The following is a 12,648-nucleotide window of genomic DNA, read 5'->3' on the forward strand; positions in this document are numbered from 1 at the left end:
AAGTTGAGGGAGCATAGTGGGAATATAGTGATAGTGATATCAAATGTGAAGAAAAGGGGGGGGAGGAGAAGAAAGGCAATGAATATTTTAAAAACACACAGAAGACAGCAGAAGAAAGTACAAAAAGGAACCCCTACAAGTAGGGTAATGGTGAAACTACCATGTTAAATGCTGAAAACAGTAAAGACTTGTGTTCATATGCAATCCCTTTTTTCAAAGTGGTTATTTCTTTATATGAGGAAATGTTCATGTTGATATTTGTCAAATTCATAATAATAAAAGGAAAAAATATATAGTGAAAGACTGCCAATGAAAAAATAGAACCACTAAGAGAAGTTTCTCATATTTCTATGCACATATTCATATCTTACAAATTTCCTATAAAACTAATTTTAATGTTATTTGTTAACATAAGAGTCTGTTTTGTCAAGAGAAGGAAACTCCAACTGAACTTTCTTATTTGATTTCTAGAAATATGGTATTTAAAGTTGGATGGAACTTTGAGTTCACACTAATTCAACTAGCATGTTTTACAGGTGAGGAAACTGAGGCTGAAAGATGTGCAATAAATTGCTGAAGGTCACACAAACAGCAAGTGGTAGAGCCAGAGTGAAAGCCTTTCCAGGCTTAACTGAACATCAAATTCCATCTGATCTGTCCTTTATGTTGTCTGGGCCCCATAATTTAAATGCTCTCCCTTCTCATAACCCTTCTTGGAATCTCTGGTGGCCTTCAAAACTCAGCTCAAATCCTGAAGAATGGTGTCCCTGGTCCCCCAAGCTTCTAGAGTCTTCTCCTCTAAGATTATCTTCTATCTACTCTGAAGGTATCTTGTCTGTATTCATTACTTTATGTTTTAGTTTCTCCCATTAAAATGTGATCTTCTAGAGGCAAAGAACGTGCTCACCTGCCTTAGCATCCTCAGCACTTCACAGTGTCTGCCACATAAGAACCTAACAAATACTCATCGGATTGCCTTATTGATCTCCCATCTTCTAACTCCCAAGTCAGTGCCTTTTTCTCTGACAATACTTTCTTTCAGTTTGGAGCTATATGGCATTTTCTTATTTCAATATGAAATACAGATCAAGTTAGCTATATGGAACATATTCCAACAACTAAGCACAGCCCATTGCAATGAAATACCTACCCTTCTCAAGAGGACTCAGGGTCACAGAGAGATTCCCGGACATGTGCCACAAAATCTTGGGGGCAATTTTTGCCTTCTGTTTTGGTACTCACTTGCCCTTTGGGGTTTTATGGATGTTTCAACGCAATACTAAGGTTTGTCCTGGGCAATGCCACCTAAGTACCAGTGAAGTGTTCTGTTGCCAAGTTATGCCTGGCCAGGGCTATAGAGCACCCTAATTTTTCAGACTTCCTTTACCATTTGGGGCAAAGGAATAATCTGCTGAGACTCATGCAAGATTGGACCTTCACTTGCCAAGGTTAATAACAGGTAAAGTTTTTTCTACAAATAGGCAGTACAAGTGGATACCCTTCCATAAAACACAGCTATCTGAATAGACAACTGGCTCCTTCATCCAGAACTCCAAAGGGTTGGGAACTACTCTGTATGTATTACCTAGATCTTTGAAAGTCCTATTTTTGGCAGGTGTATGCTCCTCCTGGGATGAGAATCCCAACCACATCAAAAGTTCTCAGCGTGGAACGAGGGAGTGGGGTGGGGCAAGGAGAAAGAGAAAGAAGGGGAGGGGGAGAGGGAGAGGAGAGGAGAGGAAGGGAGAGGAGATTGAATGATTGTGGGGAAGTATGCCATAACTTGGACCTCCCACCTTCTTTAAGAAAATAAAAAACCATCAAACAAACAAAACCTGAAAGGGGGACCTTTGAAAAGTGACTGGATAGCTATTTAAAATCAGTCAAGAGTTCAGCGAGCCAAGGATGACAGGGCTCTTGACCCCTTCCTGTGTCTCTGACCCCTGCGGGACCCTCGAGCTTCTTCCTGCCCCCACCCCCCACAGACCCCCTCCCATTCCTCCTTTGCCTTTCCCCACCCTCTCAGGACACCTTTGCTCCCCGAATGAGGTAGCCAGAGGCAGGCTCGGAAGACGAGTCAGTACCCCACGCATCTTCTCGCGTTCCGGCCCTCCCGCCTTCCCACCTTCGGGTGCTTTCACTTCATCGCCCTGGGGAGCTCGGGATTTTGCACTAAGCAGCCGAGGACAGAGCAGGGGGAGCCAGGAGTCGCTTGTGGGAGCGGTCGCATCCTGCAGCCCGCGTCTCCCCCAACCTGGAGGAAGCTCCGGACTAGGGCCGTGCAATGTGTAACTGCAATCCCACCCAGGCGCTTAAAGACAAGGCACTGGCGTGCTTCGCCTCCCCGGAACCCGCAAACACTAGCGGCGGCTGCAGAGGGGAATGCTGCCTGGCTCATCTCGCTAAAAACCCCAAAACTGCACCCCAGGGTCTGGCCGCCGGGATCCTCCGCATTTAGGAGAGCCGCTCCAGCCCCTCCCCGCCCCCTCGGACCCTCAGTCCCGCCTCCTCGGACCCCTCAGCCGCGCTCCTGCCCCCTCGGACCCCTCAGCCCCGCTCCAACGCCCTCGGACCCTCAGCCTCGCTCCAGCCCCCTCGGACCCCTCAGCCGCGTTCCAGCCCCCTCGGACCGTCAGCCCCGCCTCCTCGGACCCCTCAGCCGCGCTCCAGCCCCCTCGAACCCCTCAGCCGCGTTCCAGCCCCCTCGGACCCTCAGCCCCGCCTCCTCGGACCCTCAGCCCCGCTCCAGCCCCCTCGGACCCTCAGCCCCGCTCCAGCCCCCTCGGACCCTCAGCCCCGCTCCAGCCCCCTCGGACCCCTCAGCCCCGCTCCAGCCCCCTCGGACCCTCAGCTCCGCTCCAGCCCCCTCGGACCCTCAGCCCCGCTCCAGCCCGGCGGCCGCAGCCCCCTCTGCAGGAGCCAGCCCTTCTGGCGGGCACGCGCCCCGCCCCCGGCCCCCCTGCACACATCCTCCTCCCCCCCGCTCCGCTCCCGGCGCTTTCCCCTCCCCTTCTCTTGCCCCGGGGCGGGGGCGCGGGAGCAGCAGCGGTGACGTCAAGGGGCGCGCGGTGGCAGCACCTCCCCGCGCGCTAGTTAAAAAGAAGAAGAAAAGAGGGAGCGAAACATGAGAGCCGGTGTGAGGAGCTGCAGCCGCGGGCAGAGGAGATCGCAGCATCCTCTAGATCCCCGCGCTGCCCCCGCCTCCGCCGCTGCCGGGGCCGCTCCTCCAGGCTCACCTCCGCGCCTGCCGTTACATGGACCCCAAGTGAACTGGCGCTGCTGCCCCCGCCGCCGCCTCCTCGTCCTCTCGCTTCCAGGCTGCACCCGAAGCCCCCTGACTCACTGGACACTGGCACCACCACCAAGAGCGTCCCTGGCACAAATTAAACTCAGTGTGGATCCCTGGGTTCCCTTCGGGCATCTGACCCCTGTTCTCGGTGCTTTTCTAAACTTGTTACAAAGTTCCTCGGGTCCCTCCTCCTTCCCACTGCCTGCCTCGGCCCCTCTGCCACCCTTGCAGCCCCCGTTCCCCTCTCTTCTCCAGGGCCTGTGTGGCAGAGTAGTGAGGGGAGCAGCCCCTTCTCTCCTCCACGCACGTCTGGGCTTCCTCCTGCTGCTACTGCTGCTGCTGCTGCTGCTGCTGGGCAGATGATGCTGAAGATGTTGTCTTTTAAGTTGCTGCTCGTGGCTGTGGCCCTGGGCTTCTTCGAAGGAGATGCCAAGTTTGGAGAAAGGAACGAAGGGACTGGTGCGCGGAGGAGAAGGTGTCTGAATGGGAACCCCCCGAAGCGTCTGAAAAGGAGGGATAGGAGGATGATGTCCCAGATGGAATCCCTAAGCGGGGCAGAAGCTGTCTGCGGTGCCTTCTACCCTCGTCTCTCCTGCTGTTCCAGGATTGACAGTCAGTCTCTGCTGCACATGGAATCCAAGGTAGGCAACCATCAATGGCTTGGGTGCGAACTTTGGCAAAGGGGCTGGAAGATGATGAAAGGGGTCTGGCAGTGCTGGTGATCATTGTGAGGGTTTACAGCTACGAGGCTTGTGTTGAGGTACTTTTTTTTCTATTAAAATCTGGATTATTGTTATTTTACGGATTCTGGGGTGCAGGGATCGACACACCCCCCCCGCTTCCCAAGTCCATGTGCACGATGCTTTGCTAGATCACCTCCTGGCACAAGAAAGTTTGACTTTGATTCTGTCATCCTCGCGTATGGGAACACTTGAAAAGTATCGAGATGAAGCGTGTGTTTCGTATTAAACCAGGCACTGGCTTCGGTGAAAACTGTAAATTAAGGTGACTGTGGTTTCCGGTTTATTTTTCTGGGGATAGAAAAGGCTTGTGCCGTTTTCTCCACGTGCTTGGTTTAGGGAAAGGTTTGACTGTAAGAGAGGATGTAGGAACATGGGTGCTTTATGATCTCCAGCCCCGTCCAAGGGGGGAGTCTTGTAGTTAAGAGTCATACCAAGCTTGAGAGCTTTGAAAACCAAGGCAAGATTTTCGCTGTCACATTCCACACACAAAACGGGGAAAAGATTCATTATCTCTTCCCCACTGCCCACCCCACCTTCACATGTCATTGTAAATATAGCCTCCGGATCGCAGTTTCTCAGAAAGAAAGATCTTTTCTAGTTTACTGGAACTTTTAAAGAGATTGGTAATTTCATTCCATTGCTGTCAATATATGATATACAAACTTATAACAGTTTTATATGCTAATTTCAAGAAATGCTTCCTTCAACTTGGTTAAAAGAAAATATTTCTTGGCATGCGCTGCGGTTCTGTGGGGGAATTTACTCTACACCCTGGGGGGGAAAGAGCCGGGATCACGTCATTAACAATCTCAGCACGTGAAATAAACAATCAGGTGTCTTACCACCCCCACCCCTTTCCATTTTAGGTTTAATTAAGAATTCCCCTGTTACAACACTGCAGTTGTCAAGGTCTGAGACACTCTTGGAAAACTTGTGTTTCAGTCTTGCTGGCCCAAGCATAATAAAAAAAAAATACCCAGCCTGAATCTAATTTTTATGCTTAGTTCACGGTAGATTTCACTCTATTCTCATGTAAACAGCTCTTACGAATCAACATATGTGTCTGGGTGGTATCTCTCACTTTGTTTTGTAACAAAAAGCCATATTGCATCATTTAATTTGCTCAAGTCATGCAAATAGGAAAAAATCAATAGAACAAAAAAAGGTCGACTTATCCTCCTCCCTACTAAACTGCTGCCCACACACAGAGCCTGTTGCTTATGGCAAAAGAATAACAACAACACCATTGTGTTGTTAGTTGGTTCACTAATGGGTGAAACTAGAGAACATCATTCTCCTTCAGTCCCCAGCTCTGTCCAAATGTTCATGGCTTTTGAGGGAGCCTTTGCCCTAGTCTCTCAATTCCCAGATGAGTGAGAACTGTCTTGCTACAGGTTTTCAGCTACAGCCTCTCTCCTTATGCTTACCATATGCAGTAAGAGTCTGAGATTCTAAGGAGGATATTCCTTTCTCCTACCCAGAAAGTGGCATTCAGTTCTTGACTGGAATAGAATTAGATGACAAAGTAATGACATTAGGATAACATTAGTAGTCCTGGAAGGGGACCCAAAAAAGCCAAGAAGTTAAGAGGAAAGACTGGAAAGACAGCCTTAATTCACCCTACTTGCAATGGACACTTTCAGGGCACCAAGAACTGGAAAACCAATGTATCATGGAATCCTTTGAGGAATAGGAACAAGTATTTGATGGAATTTGGGGAAAGGGGTGAGAGGGAGTATTATGTCCCTTAAGACTTAATCACATTGTAAAAATTATTCCCTTGCTTTAGATGGGCATGACAGTTATCAAGTTTTCTCTTATTTACTCAAAGGATCATAGATTTAGAGCTGGAAGAGACCCTTAGAAGGTCTAGTCCATTTCTCTCTGTGCATATGAGGAAATGGAGACCCAAATCTGAAGTGACTTGCCCAAGGTCACACAGATAACAAAAAACTGTCAAAGCCAGAATTCGTTCCTTCTCATTTTTATTCCCCACCTCATTTTAAAAATGGGTTTATGGTTTGAAGTTTATCCTGTGAACCATGATATTTGTTCCCATTACAAATAGTTTATAAACCCACTATTCTCAAACCAGTTTCAAAATAAAGAGTAAGGGTTATCTACTCTACAGAGATGTTCTTATGTATTTTTAAGACATGCTTGTCCTAAGGTTTTAATGAAATTTTAAAACCATGTTATCTGCCCATTAGCCTTGATGTTTATTCTAAGGCTTATTGGCTTATCATAAATATGGCTAGGTCATTTTTAATAATGCACATTCAGGGTAGATGATAGCCATTAGAAAAGTGTCTTTAAAGTTCAGTGTGGAGGTGCCTGTGAATCTTTGCAAAAACAGAAAGAAAAAACTTTTCAAAATCCTCCTGTTCTGTCACTACAGTAGCAGTCACACATTTACAAGAGGTCAGAATATTAAAGTTAGTGAGCATGCTCAGTTGATGCCCAGTCTCATTTTGAAGTGTTTTATATTAATGTCAGTGTATTGAGGCAATTCTGATAACATTGTAGGTTTTTTTTCAAAACCTCAACAGTAAGTTGATGAAGTTATATTGTCATAATTTTTATCTTTAACAAACCGCTTTAACTTCATGACAAGCTCCAGGATATTCCATTTACCATCATCCAAAAGCATCAGTAACTCCAACCTTCAAATCTCTAAAACTTAACTTGTGGGTAAATCGACATGGTAGCCCCCCTTTTCTGTGTGTGTGTGTGTGTGTCTGTGTGTGTGTGTCCGCTACCTTGGGTGGCTTCACAGCCAAGGCTGTCAAGGAATGGGTGAAAAGTAATTGTTTTCAAGTGTGCCCTTTTATAATCATGTGTTTGCTCTGGCTCTTTCAGGAACAAAGGCTATTGTTGGACACATCTAACTAAACAAATAACTCATCCTGGGCTCCCTTTAACAGCTGCCTTAATACAATGATCTATTTACATATTAGCCTAAAATTGAAACTGAACTCTCTAATGACATAATCCAGCATTAGGGTCCAGAAGAAACATGTGTCTTACCCAACAGCTGAACAACCTTGCGGACATATGATTTTTTAGAAATAAATTTGGGTACACCCTGGGATTTTTAAGGCAACACTTAATATACTGTCATGCTTGATCCCAGCTTTTGTCAACTCATCAGGCCCATGTGGGTGCTGCTTTACTTCCTTCGATTTGCTGCTTGCTAAAGAAAGAAATACAGAAGGTCCCTGTCACTGCTTTTTACTGTTTGTTGATAAGCTTTTTGGTAGACCAGACTTTATTGTGCAGATTCCAGTATTTTGCTTACCTTTTCTTCAATGAGTTTTACTTTCATATGGCTGGAGATTAAAGGATGATCTTCCAGATGTTATAAATTAGCAGCAAGCATAATCATTACTAGCCATGCTGTAATAACATTTCCAAGTTTTACATATTTTCCAAAGTCCAGTTTAGGCCACTGTCATCCAATGAGTTTGGATATAACTTTTTTTTTAAATCAGGAAAGGAAATTAGTTTCTATTTCTGATTAAGATTGATGACATTGTCAGGCTCAGAGAAAGATGTGTGCATGTATGCGTATTTGTGTCTATGCTATTAAAGAAGACAAAATACCCTGCTCACACCCATGCTGATCTGTCCAAAACAGTGCTTCAGCTTTGGGCTAAGTCACTTTAATTGACTTCAGTCAGACCACTGGTTCATTGAAACCTAAGCTAGAATGATGGCTCTATCTATGTTCAGATAGGTATTTACACTGCAGACCTCACACAGAGCAAAATGTTAGCATCCTGCTGTGTTGGAACAGCATGAAACTGAAAAAAGAATAATATTGTACTTGATTTCAGATAATTTATTGAATCCTGTTCCTTAATCTTTTGATGGGTTATTTTGTGGCCAAGGCACATTCCAAAAATTGTAAAGGACCAAATTCTTCCAGCACTAAAATCAAGTTCCCCCTGGATGGCAGCTGGCAGGGTTTTATTTCAGTTATTAAAAATGGAAGTAGGCATAGACTACATGAAATCAGATGTAATTAAATACCCATTTTCCGCAAAGCCAAAGAGGTGGCTTCAGTTTCTTTAATGTTCTTTCTCTTTATGCTTTGCTGCAGTGACCAACATTGTATAGGCTATACAGATGGGAAAATAGAACATTGCGTAGATCTGGTGGTATCTGGAAAAGTATGTACAATCAGAGACATTCTAAAAATTCTTGGAATGCAAATTCTAAGTGTCTTGTATATGTTTCTTTTTTGAAAATCTTAACCACTTAACCACTTGTCACGGAAGTAAAGTGAGTGAAAATCTAAAATGATTTGGGTTATCAACTTTTTCTGGATCTAAGCAGAGATTTACAATAAATCATAAAGCTTATTTCTTTTTTTCTCTCCCATGTGATTATTTCTGTTGGAATTTTGTATTTCAAATATGTCACCATTGTTTATACATTTAATCACAATCAAATATTTATAATAAATTATTAATTTTATTTGTTCCCTAAATAGGATCATTTCTTTTGTATTTTTGTGGATGTTATTTTTTTTTTTACTAATGTTTCAGCACATCCATATATTCAGCTATCTAAAACAATTAATGTTCTTTGCTCTTTCAGATGCAAATTCTCAGATAAACTAGGACATTGTTTTTTTTAAAGGAGAATCATGATTTATTCAGATTAAAACATCTCCTTACAAACTAAAAAGTGGAATAAATTGGTAACTGCTTATTGATTCTTCCTCAAAAAAACTTTTAAAAATTGATTTTGAAAAACAATATATAATTTAAAATATTCATATTTATATAGGAAAGTGGACCTAAGTACACAAAAGAGTCTTTAAATTTTCTTCTGTACACAAGTCAAATAAATATGTATGGATTCTTCTGTACACAGAAGGAAGTTTTTTAAGTAGTGATATTGATGCTTGAATTTGGACAGTGCTGTTCTCCTTGACATTTCAGCTCTTTCTGTTGTGGTCATATCACTCTCTGGGTTTGTTAAAAAGCATAAAATATCAACTAAAAAGAACAAGTTAATATTGGTTATGGACTCCCTACATTGTTCATTAGGTGCTCTTTCAGTGCTTTAAAAAAATCTAAAATGTTTCTCAGTGGGCACAAAGAGCAAAATATTGCACAAAATATACCATTCACCCAGTGAAATTCAATACACATTATACTCTATAATTTTATAATCCATTCATGTGTTTATTTTATTTTCTTATTATATCATAATCCTGATGAAAATATGAAGTTTTTCCCCAAGGTAAGCTATAATGATCAATAAAAAATGTATCTAACCACTTAAGATATTATTCCCATGGGAGTGGGAGGGGTTGTTGTTACCTTATTTTTATTGCTAATTTTTTCCTCTATGTACAATTATAACCTATGAATCAAGTGAAATAATATGTGTAAAAGAATTGAATCAACTCTAAAGTACTCTATACTAGGAACAGCTAAATGTTAACTGCCATAGGAAGTACATAAATGACCTTAGAAGAAAAATCAGTTGGGCACCCAAAGGATCTACAATTATTAATTTGTACCAGGAATTTCAGGAGAAAAAATCACCATAGAACGTAAGATGTATGCAGTAGATATAGGACTGGACATTCTTTTTTTTCATAGCTACATTGGCACTCCGTGTGTGCTTTTGAGTAAGTGATAGTCATAGGATATTAAAAAACCCCAATCACGTTTCACAAGTGAAGGAACGAACCATAGATAAATGTACTTTATATCGGTATAGGTAACCTCCCATCTCTTCAAACAAACTAGATACCTAGGTTTTCTATGTGGCAATAATAATTGGTATTTATATAGGGCTGTAAATATAAAGCATTTTACATACAACACTTCTTTGGAGCTTCAGCAACCACCTGGGAGATAGGTTCTCAGATTTTATTATCCCCTTTTTACAGATGAGGAAACTGAGTCACAAAGAGCTTGAGTGACTTGCTTGTGGTCAGATAGTGTGCACTTAGAGGCAAGATTTGACTCCTGACTCCCAGTTGAGCTCTTTGTTCTCTACACTATGTTCCCTCTCATGATAACCTTGGTCCAGATAAATAACTTTGTTACCTGATGGAGAACGCTTTTCTTCTGTGATTGTTACAAAGCAGCTTTTCCTGGAGAATGAGAGAGAGATCACGATGTATTTGTTTCTGATTTGCAGATATTTTCTGTTACGAACAACACAGAGTGTGTAAAACTCCTGGAGGAGATCAGATGTGCCCATTGCTCCCCACATTCTCAGAATCTATTCCATTCACCTGAGAGAGGGGAAGCCTCTGAAAGAGACCTAGCCTTGCCCTTGCTGTGTGAAGATTATTGCAAAGAATTCTATTACACGTGCAGAGGCCACATTCCAGGTAAAAGCAACTGCAGAATATTGAAATCAGATGTCTGCATGGTAGTGCACGCATTCTCTGGTATAAGATTTCTCTCACCTTTTAAAAGATGTATTTTCTCTTCCCTATGTTTATTGTAGGGCATCACGATTTTAATGATGTATTGTGATTGTGGTTTTTAGCCATCCAAATAATGAATTGGCTTTATTTAAACTTCTGAGTTTAAATTAAAACTTCTGAACACCCTGTTCAGAGAGTCAACTTGTTAGGTACTTTGGATTATGCATGGCAAATTTTTAATGCCAGGCAGACTGTCTTCCTCATACTCTGCTCTCAAGACACTTCCCCCTTTGCCAAGCTGAGGGATTGTCCACCAATTTTAGTATAATGGATAAGATAGGAAACTAAAGTTGCCATTAAAATGAATACATAAGCCAAAGAAAAAGGATCTGTCTTCTTTCTTTGAAAGGCAAAACAAGGTATGTATGCCAATAACCAATTGAAAGTGGTCATAATACTTAAATCTTATTTTTGAACAAGACTGGATACTCTTCAATATATTATGTTCAGAAGCAATTCTTAGTGAAGAAAGGAAGGGGTAGAAATTTGAGTGTTCTTGATAATAAATACCAAAGGGAAAAATATGTAGTCACCTTTCTGCTAGATCTTTAAGTATTTCTAATCCCTGGATGTCATTGGTCTGCCACTTACTACTCTTATAACCTTGGACAAGTTACTTCCTTTATCTGAGCCTCAGATTGTTCAGCTGTAAAATGAAGGGATCGGGCTACATGACTGCTAAGATTCCTTTTCAGCTCTGAATCCATGATCCTATGATCTCATTAAGTATGAGGCACTTACTGCACACAGCCTGACTTGTTGAGCATTGATAAAGTAATCCATTGAAAATGTCTACGTTTCATTTTGCTGGAGCCCATGGAATGGACATCATCTCTGAACATGGAGTAACATCTACCAGGGGACATTTGACCAGTTAGCTAAAGTCACAGATAATAAACCACTAATTATAAGAGTAAAAGTATTATTTTGTAAAACTCCAGAATTGTGTGAGAGAGATTAGAGAACTTTTAAATAATTCGGGTACAATCTGTTCTTTGAAATAAAAGGGCTTTCAAATACATGGGCTCTGGGTACTTTTGTTGGGGGGTGGGGTAGGGGATGAGGAGGGTAGGGTTGTAATGTTCTCTTACCGACTTGAGAAAACATTTTGAATAGAGTTGCTTGTTCCCTTTGGTGTGGTTTAACATGTCTCTAAACTCATTCAAATATGAAAATATTATTATTGTCTTTATAAACTGCAGAGATGTTTGTAAGGCTCTCTTAAACCAGCTGTTTCTTGCTCCTTATCACATTCCCCAAAGCACAGCAGACTAGGTCATAGCTGCCAAGACTGCCTGCTGAGAAGAAGTAACAGATTAGATATCAGAAATGCTTGGTCCAAGCTGGAAGCAATGGAGGTCTGCCTTTTCCTGTATAGGTTAAAAGTAGTGTATAAACTCAGGATCCTATTTAACATTTATATCTTTGAGGTCCAAAGATGGGATGGAAAAATAGGGTAGTGATGTCTTTAAGGAGAAGAGGAGGTTTCTTTCTGTTGTACGTTGGGAGTGATTTTAACTTCCCAAAGGAAACCTCCTTGGAGAATGAGTGAGCAACACGGCACAGGAGCCCGAGCTGCAGGACCCTCACTCCCCAGATCAACATATGTGGTGACGAATGACAAATTTATTTTTCTACAAAGTTTGTGTATATGTAAAACCGCTGAAGTGCATCAAGATGTCAAGTGCTTTTTGTGACCACCCAGGTTGCCTTGAAAGATAACCAGATGAAAGCATAACTTTAGTGCTGGACAGAGCAGCCTGCATGCTTTAGCACCAACTAGAATAGGCGCCTTTACTACATCAATCAGATGCTAATAATCATTCTAAATACATGTTCTGAAAGTGGACTGTAATAACAAAAAGATGTTGCATTAATTATCCCCAACGTGGTTAATTAATTTGTTGGACAGCATGAGCATTGGCACACAGATTAAGATTTCCTTAAAGTATAAAGTGCTCCATCCCCTGCCCTCATCCCTGTTGCCCCAGATAACAGAGATTATGGGAATCGTAGACTGTCTAGTCTATGATTTTTTAAATTTAAATTAACAGTTATTTATTTTGTCTTCCCCTCACCTCCCCTTTCCCACTATAAAAACAAGCAAAAAAAACTCCTTTATAATAAATATGCATAGTCAAGCAAAAGAAATTCCC

The 12,648-nt window shown here is 42.2% G+C and overlaps 1 protein-coding gene across 3 annotated transcripts in view; it reads left to right on the plus strand.

Annotated features, from left to right (window-relative positions):
- The first annotated feature begins 3,122 nt into the window (after positions 1 to 3,122).
- Positions 3,123 to 12,648, plus strand: part of HHIP (hedgehog interacting protein) — a 139,020-nt gene continuing 129,494 nt past the window's right edge. For all 3 annotated transcript variants that reach the window (XM_072621150.1, XM_072621151.1, XM_072621149.1), the window contains exons 1-2: positions 3,123 to 3,930; positions 10,198 to 10,393. In XM_072621150.1, the coding sequence (XP_072477251.1) occupies positions 3,649 to 3,930; positions 10,198 to 10,393 (478 nt within the window). In that variant the 5' untranslated portion in view covers positions 3,123 to 3,648. The remainder of the gene's footprint in view (positions 3,931 to 10,197; positions 10,394 to 12,648) is intronic.

This window comes from Notamacropus eugenii, chromosome 6 (assembly GCF_028372415.1).
Source record: "Notamacropus eugenii isolate mMacEug1 chromosome 6, mMacEug1.pri_v2, whole genome shotgun sequence".
Classification (NCBI taxonomy): domain Eukaryota; kingdom Metazoa; phylum Chordata; class Mammalia; order Diprotodontia; family Macropodidae; genus Notamacropus; species Notamacropus eugenii.